At 43.3% G+C, this 15,631-nt stretch overlaps 3 protein-coding genes across 9 annotated transcripts in view; all 3 read left to right on the plus strand.

Annotated features, from left to right (window-relative positions):
• LOC121393056 overlaps positions 1 to 15,631 on the plus strand; it is a 1,743,327-nt gene that overhangs the window by 960,498 nt on the left and 767,198 nt on the right. The gene's annotated exons all lie outside the window — the stretch shown is intronic.
• LOC121400993 overlaps positions 1 to 15,631 on the plus strand; it is an 840,200-nt gene that overhangs the window by 773,782 nt on the left and 50,787 nt on the right. The gene's annotated exons all lie outside the window — the stretch shown is intronic.
• Positions 2,119 to 11,326, plus strand: LOC121400987 (lysine-specific demethylase 7A-like). 4 transcript variants are annotated; one of them, XM_041585357.1, is made up of 9 exons: positions 2,119 to 2,240; positions 5,122 to 5,328; positions 6,677 to 6,831; positions 6,914 to 7,011; positions 8,800 to 8,960; positions 9,042 to 9,232; positions 9,556 to 9,635; positions 10,272 to 10,539; positions 10,682 to 11,326. In XM_041585357.1, exons 3-9 carry the CDS (start codon positions 6,795 to 6,797, stop codon positions 10,774 to 10,776), a joined length of 930 nt encoding a protein of 309 aa, XP_041441291.1. In that variant the 5' UTR covers positions 2,119 to 2,240; positions 5,122 to 5,328; positions 6,677 to 6,794; the 3' UTR covers positions 10,777 to 11,326. The 4 variants fall into 4 exon arrangements, with proteins under 4 accessions (XP_041441291.1, XP_041441294.1, XP_041441292.1 ...); XM_041585360.1 differs by having other exon boundaries at positions 8,803 to 8,960; XM_041585358.1 differs by having other exon boundaries at positions 2,126 to 2,377.

The raw sequence follows: 15,631 nt of genomic DNA on the forward strand, positions 1-15,631 counted from the left end.
ATTACTTATTGTTCAGAACTGAGCACATGACCTCCTGAAAAATAGAGATGAAATAGTCAGAACAGGAAACCCCCCAGTGGTTAAAGCAGAATATCAACGTCTTACAAAAAGTATAGAGCTGTAGTTCCCCTTTATTTCCTGCAAACCAAACAGGGATCATTGTGCACGGTCTATTCGGATTGTCAGATTCCCATCAGATCAGAAATGGAAGGAATATTCTCACTATACTCTGGCTACTGGAAACTGTACCATAATAGTAGCCAGACAGCCTTTTTAAAGGGGAAGTTCGCCTTTAAATAAACTTTAATAGATTGTGGATGCACCTGTTCTAAGCACTTTGTCAACTGGTCTATACTTTTTAATTTTGCATGATTTTTCTGCAATTGTTAATCCTATAATGCCTATTTTCAGCCTCTAACTGAATATTTCTCCTGGTTGTCAGGGTCACTGACCCCAGAAACATCAACTCCCATGCTAACTTCCAAACGGCTACATGAATGTTAGGATTAGTAGTAAATCTGCCATTTCTCTGGTCAGTTCTAAATAGAGCGACGTCACATGACTTTCCATTATACCGAGGCCCCAGCCGGAGTTGCCCTGAGGTGCAGTCTCACGGAACATTCACTCAAGGAAGATTCCGTATTCAGTTGTTTATATTCTTTGCACTGCTGGCTCCGACTCTTGAAACAACATAGCAGACGCCATCCGATTGTCAGAGCTGAGGAAGAACAGACTTCTGCTAAACTGCTTCATGAGTCAGAACCAGCAACAGAAAGAAAGAGATACTGCGTTTGTGAGTCTTGGTCACTTCATGTGGTGTGGCACATTTTTTCAATGTCTTGGTGCTGAGTTAAAAAAACAAAACAAAAAAAAACAAATAAAAGATTCAAATTGAGTTCATTCCAGTAATCATTACTCGAGGATAGAAAATATGTTGATTAAAGTTTAACCCAAAATAAAAGAGCAGCAGTGATCTTCAGCCTAACTGGCGCCCACTGTATGTCCAAATTTGTCCTTGGCATTACCCGCTCCTGTGTTCCTGTAATCACCATCCCCTGAGTTCCCTCCATCACTTGCCCCTGAGTTCCCTCCATCACTTGCCCCTGTCCCTCCATCACTTGCCCCTGTCCCTCCATCACTTGCCCCTCTTGGCTGGTTTTGGGCTGGTTTTAGATCTGGCTGCGGGTTATACTCGGCTCTGGGTCACAGAACAGACATTTGTGCCCCATTCCTTCCCTTCTCTCTGGTACTTACTGGCAGGGAGCAGTTGTAGTCCGAAGTGACAATCCGAAATCCCTGGGCGGGACAGGTAAGAAGCCCCAGCCAAAGAGTGAGCACCAGTAGCTGCCCAGCAGTGCCCCCCGGTGCCATGATGCCGAAGCTGGCAAGAGCCAGTACAGTACAGAACACACTCAGCCCCGACCCCTTCAGCGGGCAGCAATTTCAGCCTCAGCGCCTCCTCAATTCTCAGATTGGGCACGGGCCACACGCCCGATTACACACCTGCCCGGCCAAGTCATGCTTCGCTAAATTGAAGCTGAATAGTGGGGCCGGAGCGGGTGGGGCGACGCATGCAAATAGGAAGTTTCTGGGAACGCAGGGTGGCCGGCTGGACAGTCCCCTGAGAAGAATATGCACATGAGGGGAGGCCGATGATTGGCCGGGACTTCCTGGCTGGGAGGGAAAGCTGAGAGGAACCACAACACACTTCAGCAGAACCACCCCACCCAGACCCCGGGATTTAGCCGTCTAAATATCAGTTCTACAAAGCATTTTCAAATGAAGGGTAAAACTTTAGGGAGGAGTTACTTTAGCGAGGCGTTCTACTCAGGGAGGTGGCCTTACACAATAGGCCGGATTTTAGAAAGGCTTGGGGGAGGTCTGCCTTGAACCTTTACCCTGCAGCATTTTATGCAGCGTTCCATGTGTTGTGTTGAGTTGAGAAGGATTCATTTAGAAGACTAAAAAATCCATCCACATTAAACTTCCATCCACCTTCCTGGCAGAGGAGGTGAAAACTTCAGAATCCGACTCGGCTGCTCTTGCCTGCCCTGTTTTCCCAGTGTAATTTTAGACCCGCCCAACGGGGGGAGGGGCTACACCAAGAAATCACTGACTGGGAATGTCAAGTTCAGAGCTGGAGGGATTATTGCTTGGGGCTGAAGCTGACAATGCTGGGATCTGATAGAAAAAGCAAATGAAGTGCGGGGATAGGAGAAATGACATATTGGGAGCTGAGTGTAAGGTCGTTGTTTGTATGAAATGCATCTAACATTAGCTGCTTATAGAAGGAGCTATAGGACTGAATGGAGTTGAAAAAACCAAACTTTAAAGCAGTGGTTCACCATTTAGTTAACTTTTAATATGTTATAGAAAGGTAAATTTTATGCCTTCATTTTTTCTTTTTATAGTCTTTGAATTACTTGCCTTCTTGTGACTCGTTCCAGCTTTCAGATGGGGCAGGGGGTCACTGACCCCATCTAAAAATAAATGCAATCTAAGGATACAAATGTATTGGAATTACTACTTTTTATTAGTCATCTTTCTATTCCAGCCTATTATTCATATTCATATTCTTATTATTCATTTCAATTAATAGTTGCTATGTAATTTAGATCTTAGCAACCAGACATATGCCTATAATTACAAACTGGAGAGCTGCTGAATAACAAGCTAAATAAGTCAAAAACCACAAATGCTAGCATGCCCTATTCAGGGCTGTTTCAACTGGTGGTCTATGGGTCGCCCCCCTTGTGTGACCCACCCACCTGAAAGTCTGCCTGCTGTGTAATATTTAAAAGGTATCACTACAGAGATTAACTGGCCCTGCATTGTTTCACCTCAAATTAGTCTATAAACTCCTGTTGTTCACACATGTGATCCCCCTGTATTGTTCACACTGTAACACCTCTATTGTTCACATCATAACCCTGTACTGTTCACACCTGAGACCCAGACTGAAACTGACCACATTGTTCACCTGTTCACACTCATACAAACTGCTGAAGGACACCAGCCTTGTATCACTGTATGTAGTACATCATAGAGTGGTCCTGATAGGTTTTCCCCTGTCTCCTGCTCTGTTCTGTCTTCCCTATGCTCCCTGTGTGTGTCCTGCTCTTCCTGTGTGTGCCCTGCTCTGTCTTCCCTATGCTCCCTGTATGTCCTGCTCTTCCTGTGTGTGTGCCCTGCTCTGTCTTCCCTATGCTCCCTGTGTGTGTCCTGCTCTTCCTGTGTGTGTCCTGCTCTGTCTTCCCTATGCTCCCTGTGTGTGTCCTGCTCTTCCTGTGTGTGCCCTGCTCTGTCTTCCCTATGCTCCCTGTGTGTGTCCTGCTCTTCCTGTGTGTGTCCTGCTCTGTCTTCCCTATGCTCCCTGTGTGTGTCCTGCTGTTCCTGTGTGTAAACATATTGAGCTATGGTTTAAAATTTGTCCAGGGATCATGATATGCGAACAGTTGATGTTATATTGGAGGTTAACCAGTTTATACGTAGGCTTACTATTAATGAGGTCTCCTCCTCTGATAATGATTTTGATGGAGATACTTTGGATATTTCTCATACATTACATGATACGGAGGTTGGGATAATCTTATGGCTTTACGATGCTTTGGACACCCCACATAGAGGTTACCAGTCCAATACTTTTTCCTTTGAAGAACTGTGCACTGTCAATACTATGCAAGATCTTTTGCTCGAATCATATAGGGGTGATCACCCAGATCATATTGTGACACATACCCAACTGGGTGAGAGGTCTACCTTCTACCCTGTACAAAGTAGAGGAATTTATATTGATTTGTTTCAAAAATTGGTCACAAATGATCTGGCTAAACATACTAGATCCCCCAATAGGAGTCACCATAATTTAAGTAAGAGTGAATTCAATGCTATCACTAGTCTACAATCCAACAAATCCATTATTATTAAGAACGCGGATAAAGGGGGTTCGGTGGTTGTATTAGACACAGTACTATAAATCCGAAGCCCTCAGACAATTACGAGACTCAGATACCTATCAGCTGCTGGATTTTGATCCAACTAGGAGGTTTCAGGACATAATGTTGAACTTATTAAATTGGGCTAAGTTGGAATCCATTTTGACTGATCGTAATTTGAATATATCTACTGTAGGAATCCACGTATTCCAATCTTTCATTGGTTACCAAAAGTTCATAAAAGCCTTATTAATGTTCAGGGTCGCCCAATAGTTTCTGGAATTAGGTCCCTGAATGAACACTTATCCGAATATGTTGATGAATTGCTATTACCCATTGTCCTGGAGCTTCCTAGTTACCTCAGAGACAGCACTGACTGTATTAATAAGATTCAGACTGTCCAATGGAAATCTTCCTATGTCTGGATGTCTTTGGATGTGAGCTCTTTATACTCCTCCATTCAACATGACCGAGGGACCTTAGCCATCAAATTTTGGTTACAACATTCTAACTTGTATCCTGATATCCAAAACGAATTTATTTTACAGGCGTTGGAGTTCCTGTTAAATACCAATTATTTTATGTTTAATGATTCCTTTTACCTTCAGAAGAGGGGAGCGGCGATGGGAGCGCGGTTTGCGCCCTCATACGCGAACCTCTTCATGGGTTTATGGGAAAGACTATTTGTATACAGAGACTCCAACCCTTTTCGTTCGTGTATAATTTGTTATTATCGTTATATTGATGACTTGATTTTGATTTGGAATGGCGATCAATCCTCCATCAAATCCTATTAACTATCTTAATGATACCAATTGGGGTATTTCATTCACTAGTGAAATCAATAGACATGAAATTTCTTTTTTGGATATCAGGTTCACAGTCGATGGTGTAAACATTATCACAGATTTATTTCGGAAACCAATAACTCGTAACACTCTACTTCATGCCAACAGTTGTCATCCGACTAGTACTTGAAAGAGTGTTCCGGTTAGTCAATTTCTGAGGCTACGTAGACTATGTACCACCTGGGATTCTTTTAATACCCAGGCCATGTCATTATGGGACCGTTTCGTTGAACGGGGGTATTCCGTCACTGATGTTAAATTGGCCTACGAAAGGGCAGTGGGGACAAGTCGTGAGGAATGTCATACTACAAGATCCACTAAATACTTTTCTCCCACAGGAGGAAGGGAACAAGCCGGTCAAATCTCAGGGAATTCATGGCCACTGTCCGATCTCCAGGCCCTCGGACGAGAATCCCTCGCATCATCCCGGGCGGAAAGTGCGGCGACTTCGAGACCATTCCACCAAAACCCCCTCCAACCTCGACATCCTGGAGCATCATAAGCGGGAGGTCCTGAAAAGGCTTGAAATGTCCCCGTGGGAAGAGGTTTGTGTTCTTATTCGGCCGAAAAACCGCAGCTTCAGGGGATTCCACCCAAATAATAACAAAAAAAAACGGCATTTTGCATAATTAAAGGAAGCGTCACAGTGAGCAACTCATTTTTATTAGGGATGCACCGAATTCACTATTTGGGATTCGGCCGAATCCTTTGGGAAAGATTTGGACAAATACCGAACCAAATCCGAATCCTAATTTGCATAAGTGGAAAAATAATGTTTTACTTCCTTGTTTCGAGACAATAAGTCACACAATTTCCCGTCCCACACCTAATTTACATATGCAGATTCGGATTCGGTTTGGCCACACACAAGGATTCGGCCGAATCAGGATCCTGCTGGAAAAGGCTGAATCCTGAATCAAATCCTGGATTCGGTGTATCCCTAATTATTATACATTAAATATATTAATTGTCTGTCCCTATTCCCTGCACTGCTGCTCCTGACTACATGTACCATCAACAATTTAGCAGTCGTCATCTCCCCCTCAAGCCAAGTCTTAGCTGGACAGGGAACTGAATACCGCGACACTGTTTCGATGGCATATGTAGTCGGTACCAGCAGTGCAGAGTCTTGCTCGCAATGACGTTTCCTTTCATTAGACAAAATCACGCTTTCTGTCACCATTTGGGCGGACTTCACCTTTGAACGACAACCGACTCAGTGTGGTGGTTGTGGGACTTGCACAAGTAACCCATGTTGCACTCTCTTCCCCTCCAGCGGTGGGACGGTTTGATGGAGACTGTGATGTCATCAATCCCTCACCACTAAACATATGACTTCAAAGTGCCAATAGTGTTTGGTGCTTTTTGTTACCGGCAGATGTGCCAGCCAATCGGCGCACGTTGGATCAGGCCCGGGTCACGTACGCAGGCCTCAAGCCCAAAGTGCGAATTTTATTATTCAGACTGAAAAATTGTAATCGTATTGGATGCGTATTCGATTTGTACGAATCAAGTTTTTCTACCGAATAAAAACCTTGAACGTCAGAAAGGCTATTAACATCTCCAAATGGCTCAACAAATCTCGGCCATTGACTTGTAAATGAACTCGGCAGGTTATATTCTAATATTTGAATTAGGACTGTTTCCATGGTCGAGGTGTGATACATCTCACATTCAAATTTACATTCGAATGGGGGATTTAAGGGGTCTGCGGGCAGATGGGGGGCACAGAGGTCTACGGGGAGATGGGGGGCACAGAGGTCTGCAGGGAAGCAGCTGGAATTATTAAAAGGATATCGGCACATTCCTGATAATGTGGAACAGTGTCACTGTCCCTTTAAATGATAAAAAATGCAGTTTTCCTTTTATTGAACATTGATGTTTTTTAAGCAGAGCTGAAAGGCAGACGTTTACTTAACGGAGCCTCTACACGGCGGACAGCGAAGATGAGGACGACCGGACGAGGTGGAGGAAGGATATTAAGCAGGAGAAGCCGTGCTCCACGTCGGGGATGGAGGATAAAGCGGAAACACAGAAACCACTTAACAGTAAGTAAAACCCTCCAGGGGGCGAGGTGTTGTTTATTCTCTTTGCTTTATTTACTGATCTTTTCCATCTTTCCCTCCCCAGTGTTCTTTGAAAGTGTCAAGTCGGAGCTCAGGAACGGATCCTCCGAATATTCCGATATTTCTGATTCCGAGGGATCCGAAGACAATTGCACTAACCAGGTATGGAGGGGGGTTATTGGGAAAAGGAAATGGGATATTGGGTTTACCCCTAAGTTCCCCAACATGTCCGTTTAGGGCAGAGACATGCTCAGATTCGGGAAGATTAGTCGCCCGGCGACAAATCGCCTCTTCTTCGTGCGACTAATCTCCCGAACTGCCTCCCACCGGCTAGAATCTAAATCGTTTTTCCGAAGTCGCCTCATGAGGAAACTTCGGACGACTTCAGAAAACGAAGCACTCCGAGTGCCATCCCGTCAGCGATTGAGATTCTAGCCGGTGGGAGGCAGTTCGGGGAGATTAGCAGCTGGGCGACTAATCTCCCCGAATCTGAGCGTGGGTCTGTGCCCTTAGTAGGGGACAACGCCAAATTGGTTGGATTACCTCGTTAAGCCTTGAACTTCATAGGCAGGTGTGTCCAATCATGAGAAAAGGTATTTAAGGTGACCAACTGCAAGTTGTGCTTCTGTTTGACTCTCATCTAAAGAGTGACAGCATGGGATCCTCAAAGCAACTCTCAAAAGATCTGAAAACAAAGATTGTTCAGTATCATGGTTTAGCAGAAGGCTACAAAAAGCTATCTCAGAGGTTTAAACTGTCAGTTTCAACTGTTAGGAATGTAATCAGGAAGTGGAAGGCCACAGGCACAGTTTCTGTAAAACCCAGGTCTGGCTGGCCAAGAAAAATACAGGAGCGACATATGCAGAGGATTGTGAGAATGGTTACAGACAACCCAAAGATCACCTCCAAAGACCTGCAAGAACATCTTGCTGCAGATGCAGGTGTATCTGTACATCGTTCTACAATTCAGCACAATTTGCACAAAGATGAGAGAGAAGCCCTTTCTGCACTCACACAAACACAGTCGCTTGTTGTATGCAAAAGCTCAGTTAGACAAGCCACAGTCATTTTGGAACAAAGTGCTTTGGACTGATGAGACACAAATTGAGTTATTTGGTCATAACAAAAAGTGCTTTGCATGGGGGAAGAAGAACACCGCATTCCAATAAAAGCACCTGCTACCGACTGTCACATTTGGTGGAGGTCCCATCATGCTGTGGGGCTGTGTGACTAGTTCAGGGACTACTGGGGCCCTTGTTAAAGTCCAGGGTGGGATGAATTCAACCCAATATCAACAAATTCTTCAGGATAATGTTCAAGCATCAGTCACAAAGTTGAAGTTACGCTGCAGGGGTTGGATATTCCAACAAGACAATGACCCTAAACACACTTGGAAATCTACAAAGACATTTATGCAGAGGGACAAGTACAATATTCTGGAGTCCCCTGACTTGAATATCATGGAAAATCTATGGGATGATTTGAAACAGACTGTCCATGCTCGGCAGCCATCAAATTTAACTGAATTGGAGAGATTTTGTATGGACGAATGGTCAGAAACAGCCACATCCAGAATCAAGACACTCATCAAAGGCTATAGGAGGCATCTAGAGGTTGTTACATTTGTAACTAAGTATTGATGTAATATCTCTGTTGGGGTGCCCAAATTTATGCACCTGTCTCATTTTGTTATGATGCATATTGCATATTTTCGGTTAATCCAATAAACCTTATGTCACTGCTGAAATACTACTGTTTCCATACGGCATGTTATATATTAAAAGAAAGTTGCTCAGCCAATGAGAAAGAAAACTCAGAAGAATTAAGAGGGGTTCCCAAACTTTTTCATATGACTATAAGTACGGGATGTGAGTTACTGGCATGCGAATACTAATGAAATACTAATGAATTACTGGTCCTTTAATTATGAATGTCTCCTGTCTGATCCAGCAGAAACACTTCTCCAAGGAATCGGAAAGCTCAGGTGATGATGATGATGATGATGAGGAGCAACAGGAACCCATTCGTAACCTTAAAGAGGAACACAGTGGGAGAAGATTGCCCTGTGATCCTAATTTCCAATGGTCTGATGACGATTCTCCCCAGAAAAGGTAAGAAATCTTCTCTTTGGTGTGAACTGCTGGGAGTTGTAGTCGTACCTTAGTTGTTAATTGGTCTCTCTCCTTTATTAGTGAATGTCCTACCTCGACCAGCATGGAGCAAGAAGCTGTACAAGGAACGCTCTCCATGTCTGCATTGCACTACCCCACCGCAAAGAGCACAGACTGCAAGACTAGGGGGGGTTACCCCCAACTGCACATCAACGTCTCCCAGGGAAACAGTGAGGAGCATCTGGATTCCCACAGCCCGAAAGCAGCAAGTGGTAAGAATTCTGGTTGCTAGGGTCTAAATTGCCCTAGTAACCATGCATCAATTTGAATAAGAGACTGGAATATGAATAGGAGAGGCCTGAATAGAAAGACGAGTACTTAAAAGTAGCAATAACAATAAAACTGTTTTGCCTTATGGAGCATTTGTTTTTCAGATGGGGGTCAGTGACCCCTATTTGAAAGCTGGAAAGAGTCTATATCTATAACACTTAAATAATGACTACCAATTGAGAAGTTGCTTTGCTTTGGCCATTGTATAACATACTAAAGTCATTTTCGATGAAGAATAGCCGGTTAACGGTGTTGACTTTATCAGGTCCCCACGTGAAAGACAAAGAACTGTCCCCTCTGGACTGGATGCGGCAACCAGATGCTTCCTGCAGAACAAGCCCTCAGGTGAGTGAATTGATCTGTACAGCTTAAAGGAGAAGGAAAGGCTAAAACCAAGTAAGTTTTATCAGAAAGGTCTATATAAATACACCAGTAAACTCTCAAAGTAATGCTGCTCTGAGTCCTCTGTCAAAAGAAACACCACATTTCTTTCCTTCTATTGTGTACTCATGGGCTTCTGTATCAGACTTTCTGTTTTCATCTTAAACCTCCAGGGCTAGGGCTTGAGCATGCTCAGTTTGCTCCTATCTCCCTCCTCCCCTTCCTGCTGTAATCTGAGCCCAGAGATATGAGTGAGCAGGGAGAGACTCAGGCAGGAAGTGATGTCACAACAAGCTAATATGGCAGCTGCTATCCTAAACAAACAGAGAGTTTCTAGAGCTGTTACTCAGGTATGGTAAAGCATTCTGCAAATTAAATATAGCATTCAGCTTGCACTATTGTGGCTAATCTATTGGCAACAAAATGCCTCCGTAGCTTTCCTTCTCCTTTAACATTAAGAAGCCCCCATGGTATGTGGGGGTAGGTAGTTTGAGTTCAGGTGGGAGAGGGGTGGGGGATACAGTAGGCACAGTGAGTTCCCAGTCTATATGTGGAGAGGGAGGAGCTACATTATATATAATATAAATCATTCTGTTTCAGGATTCACAAAACCTTCCGAAATCTTTGCGGCGAGAACTTGCGCACGAGGACTACGAGAAGTCGCCGAAGGACCAGCGCTACTTAGAGATCGGCTGTTGGGACTCCGCGGATAAATACGAGTTGAGCGCGAGTTCCGGCGAATGTCACCTGAGCAACGGCAGCCTCAGTCCTACGATGATCTACGGGGACCCCTCGACGACCCTGCCCTTGCACCCCACAAAGAGACCCGCCTCCAACCCTCCTCCTATCAGCAACCAGGCAACTAAAGGTATGTGGGTGTGGCTGGGGTGCTGCCATATATATATATATATATATACACAGTACAGTTATATTATTATTGTTATAACTATTATATAATTATTATTGTTATTATGTATAAAATCGAATTTTCCTCTTTTTACCCGCCATAGGCAAACGGCCAAAGAAGGGCATGGCGACGGCGAAGCAACGCCTTGGCAAAATCTTGAAGCTCAACCGCAATGGCCATGCCCGCTTCTTTGTCTAACACCCAGCCCCCGCATATTCCCGCGCATAACAGTATTGGGGCGACCCGAGGCCTGGAGCTTCTTCCCGTCGCCCGACTCCGCTGAACTGAAACACTCACCCCATTAAGCATCGCCGCAAGAACAAAGATGTCCGCTCTTACACTGTGCCATGCCCACTCAGCAATAACCAGAGGACTCTGGATTCAGGTTTCTGGTTTTCGGGGAGAGGGGCGCCCCATTGACTCCGATGGCTCCATCAGCAGGGGCAGGGGAGGACTATGGTCTTCAATAATTTATTAGTCAGATTTTTTTTTTTTAAATATTTATATAAACATTTTTTGTTTGTTTTTGTTTTTTTAGATTTTAAGCAATGTGAAAGTTTTTATTTTATTTTGTTTGGAGGTTTTAATATCTTATTTGCGTGGTGTGAGGCAAAACCACAGACGTGAAGAAAGAGGGGGGTACCATTTAACTTTTTAATTCAGGTTGTAGTCTTAAACAGGGATTTAATGTGTTTTTTTGTAATTATTTTTAAATTAATACAAAATCCATATTTTTATTTTTGCTATCGTTGATGGGTTTTTGTTTTTTTGTGCTGATTTAATTTGATTCTTGATAAGCTGTCGGCGCGGTGGCAGCCGGGTGTTGGTCAACACTGTATTCTGGTTTATTATAGGGGAGGGCGGGCCTTAACAGACGCCACGTAGATCTTCCTGAAAGACGCAAGGGCTACGCCATATTGCCACGGGTTTCTATTATTACCATTTGCCATAAATAAGGATTTGTGTTTTTTTTGGGGAGCATTGCAGGTTCTATGATTTGTGTTGGTGCTATGAAACAAAGGGGAAGTTGAACACAATTTGCGATTCTAAAACTCGTCTCCAAAGAGAAGAAACAACGATACACTAACGACTTTAAAGGCTTCGTTTATATAAATGTATATTTTTTTCTTTTTGTAAAAAAGCTTTAAAGACACAGCAGCCTTTTTTTTTCTTTTTATACCAACTAACGAGGATCTCAGGGTAATTAATTGGGAGCATTTAGAAGCACACACAACAAGCCAAGCGTAGTTGTATATCCTTGATTCACGTTGGTGCTCCGTCACTGGCAACCACAAAATAGATTCAAATATAGAATATGTGAATCAAGAAGCAAAGGGCAGAATACCTGCTAATTAGTGTTTATTGTGCTTCTTGATTCACATATTCGATATTTGTTATAGTACAGTATATAAAATACAGCATTTCTAGCAATGCTCTTTTTTAGCTTTAGTTCTCCTTTAAATATTATAATTTATAACCCCCTTAAAGCATCAGTATTTAGCGCAGGGCACGTGTTTCACCAAATCTTTTCCAGGCTGGGACCTTAAATTCTGCATTTCTAGGATACAAATGACTCCCACTTCGGGGGAACCCCTTGCACCCGTTTTTATGGCGGCACAGGGAGATTTTTTTATTTTATTTTAATGCTTAACTGGACATTAAGCTTCAAGGCTGTTACCTCAGATCAATGAACTTATGCAATTTGTGTGTTCGCTCCTGTTGTGCACTAGGAATCCTTCACCTTTTGTAGCTTTTTGTACTTGTTCAGGGACAGAGCGACGTGAATAAAATATTCGGATGTACAAACTACCAAAGTACCCCGACAACCCAACACCAGCTCCTGATTGGCTGTGGCTGGGATTAATTAATGTGAACTGATGAATAGTGCTTATGTATGGTCGGGGGTGGGGGGGATTGGTTGAATCCGTGTACCATGGTTTGGGATGGGGTTGTTTATACAGGTGCACTATTGTACTTAATTTGCTGCCACAGAACTGCAGTGTTATTCTGCTTTTGAGAGAGTATTATGCATGCAGAGCCTACTTTAATTAAAAGTGTGGACATTCAATTGGTTGTTTCCCGGCACAGATATTGGCCCTTTTCTATAAGGAGCAAGGCCCAAACCTGACTGACTTCTCCTTTTTTGGGCATAGGCTTTGTGGGGTGTAGGTTTCACCACTAGGAGGCAGAACACGATAAAGATTCACTATAGGCCAAAGCCGTACCCCTCTCTCCCCGGGCTAAACCTCCAGTGGGTCATCGTTGAACTCTGGGCTTGGACTAGATAATAAAATTCCCAGCCTATAACTGCATACTGGGCAGCCAATCAGAATATTCTAAAAGGCTAGAGGAAACCGCTAGCTGGAATATTAGCCAATCACAGCACGAGTATCTTCCCAGGGCTATGGAAACAGCCAATCAGAGTGGAGTTTGACTGTTATTTATACGGATCCTGTTGAGTAACAGGCAGGGGATGGTAACTAAATGGGACTTCACTTGAACATAGCGGTGGCCACCTTTGCTAGAATTATATATAATTATATATATTTTTTCTGCATTTTTAATAACATTGACTTTAAGCAGCATTTTTACTGACCAGGCGGCGCCCTACTACTTGCGCTCCCCCCACTTTCTATGATTTTGTGTAAAGTGTAAATATGGAGATTGTACAGAAGCTTCTGGAACAAGATCTTTTCATCATTTCACTCCTTTGTATGTGGGGGTTTGGCCCTCGTCGGGCCCCTGGGTCAACAGAACTGTACTAAAAGTGCTATGAAATGTATTCTCTCTTTTTCACCTTTTTGTTCTAAATACATGTGGGATTTAAATGCTATTTTTTCTGATCAAACTCTTTGAAGGGATTTACTTGCCCTTTACTTATAAGCACAGGTTAAAACTTACTGCCCTTCTACTGAGCTTAAATGAAATCTTGTGTATACACTCCTATGAAACTGTGCCCCCCAGTGGCCAAATTAGGATCAGCACACGCCTTCCATTCTTCTGAAGATCCGTAATCGAATGCCCCTTTAATACAATGCTAAGTGAGTACAGCCCTGCGCAAACTGATGGGAAATATTGTGTAAAATAGGATTGAGGGGATCATCATGTGACTGTCTCTACTTCCTGTCTGGCAAAAGAGCAGCAGTCCTGCCTTGCTTTATGGCAGGGATTGTAGTCATTTAAAGAGACAAGGGTAACAGACTCTCTGGGAATCTCCTGGGGTATCACTTCCATCAGCAGCTGCAGCTTCACAGTCCGACCCTCTGGATATTGGGAATAAAAGCAAAGCACCAATCAGCAGAGTGAGAGGCCAAAGTGCCCGGGCAGTCTAAGCAAATCGTTCTCGCTGTCAACCCTAAATCTTTCCTGTACCCCCTGAACAAACAGAAATTAAAACTGAATTCCTGCTATGCCCACACCCTGTTTTTTATAAAAGTAATGTACCCCCTGCTTTAAAATGTGACGGTGGCTCGAGGCCCATGACCTGTATAAAACTTGGTTATAGAGCTCCTTGTGCCAAGGTTGTACTTTCCCACAATGCCTTGGGATAAGAAGATTGACAGCAGTGTGCAAAGCATTATGGGAAATGGAGCAGAGCTGGTCTGTGTAGTCAGGAACCACAGTGCGAATAGTGAGAATAGCAAATGAGTTAATACAATAATGCCAATTTTGTGTTGTGTTTTTAGGAAAGGAGAACCTTTGTCCCTGTACCTGCAAGAGCCAGACGCTGTCCAGATAAACAAAAGATCATTGGGGTTGGACATGTTACTCAAAATGGCAAGCGCTTCTGTTATCTGGGCGCTGCTTTATTCATATTTCTCTCTTGCTAAAAGTCCAACCAATCTAAATGAATACTGTTAAGTTCCAGAATCTCTCATTTTTACATGGAACAAAGTAAGGGAGGGAGTTGACTTGCCAATTGAAATCCCCCACATCCCCCTCCATTTTGTGATTCAGGCAGGAATTGGAGGAAGAGCCCTTAAGCTGCAATTTCCAAGAGACCTAATTATCTTACTAGTTACAACTGTATCTAAGTGTAGGTGCTGAGCATTCTGGGCTCTATGCCATTTCACAAAAATTGCTTCCTATATAAAGACTACAATGTCCTAGTCACTGTAGGTGACTATGATGTCATAAAGTGCTGCCAGCTGACTGAACAGCTGTCAATCAAACTCACTTCCTGTTGACTGGAATGAACTGGCTTCAGTCAGCTTCTAGGATGTTAGGGACTGTAGGTGACTATGATGTCATAAAGTGCTGCCAGCTGACTGAACAGCTGTCAATCAAACTCACTTCCTGTTGACTGGAATGAACTGGCTTCAGTCAGCTTCTAGGATGTTAGGGACCCTTTGACAGTTGGGCTGGCTCAGAATAACTGAAGGTGTTTTCTTCACTAAGAGGTAAGAACAAAATGAAAAATAGGGCAATCTTATTGTATTGGAGGGGCAGGTGGGGCAGAAATGACCCAATAGGGGTTGGTAGAATTGTTGCATACAGATTCTGCAGAAGCCCAAACAGAGCCTGGCAAAGTGAGCTGCAGAGCGTCAGTTTAACTGACAAAGAGATCTGCATTGTGTCAGACCTTGAATTCTGAGGTAAAGAAAGATTGAAATTCAAAGGAAATCCAGGCACTATGGACCCTCCAGTGAAGGTACATTGATCAAATCTCTTTTCCAAGTGTCTGTAGAACCTAATTGTCTATCTTGTAAAAGCCTGTCTCACTCACAATGAAACAATATGCTATAAACACACCTAAGAGAAAGTACAAACAAATGCAGCTTTCCTATTGTGACATAACTAATGTGCAACAATGACATTGTATGAATGATTATGGACAATTGTGAACTAGGTCATGATGAGCTGCCATAAAGGAATTAGGTGTCATGCTGAACAGATATTGAAAGAATAGTACAGGTATGGGATCCATTATCTGGAAAGCCGCTATCCAGAAAGCTTTGAATTACGGAAAGGCCATCTCTTATAGACTCTATTATTATCCAAATAATAATATCCAAAATAATAGCTACCAAGAGCCAATGAAATTTTAGCAATT

Source organism: Xenopus laevis, chromosome 3L, assembly GCF_017654675.1.
Source record: "Xenopus laevis strain J_2021 chromosome 3L, Xenopus_laevis_v10.1, whole genome shotgun sequence".
Classification (NCBI taxonomy): Eukaryota; Metazoa; Chordata; class Amphibia; order Anura; family Pipidae; genus Xenopus; species Xenopus laevis.

Coding starts and splice junctions, on each gene's coding strand:
- LOC121400987 (XM_041585357.1), top strand. CDS start 6,795: ATGGAGGATAAAGCGGAAACACAGAAACCACTTAACA. Junction 9,233..9,555: donor CAGCCCGAAAGCAGCAAGTG/GTAAGAATTCTG, acceptor TGACTTTATCAG/GTCCCCACGTGAAAGACAAA. Junction 9,636..10,271: donor CCTGCAGAACAAGCCCTCAG/GTGAGTGAATTG, acceptor ATTCTGTTTCAG/GATTCACAAAACCTTCCGAA.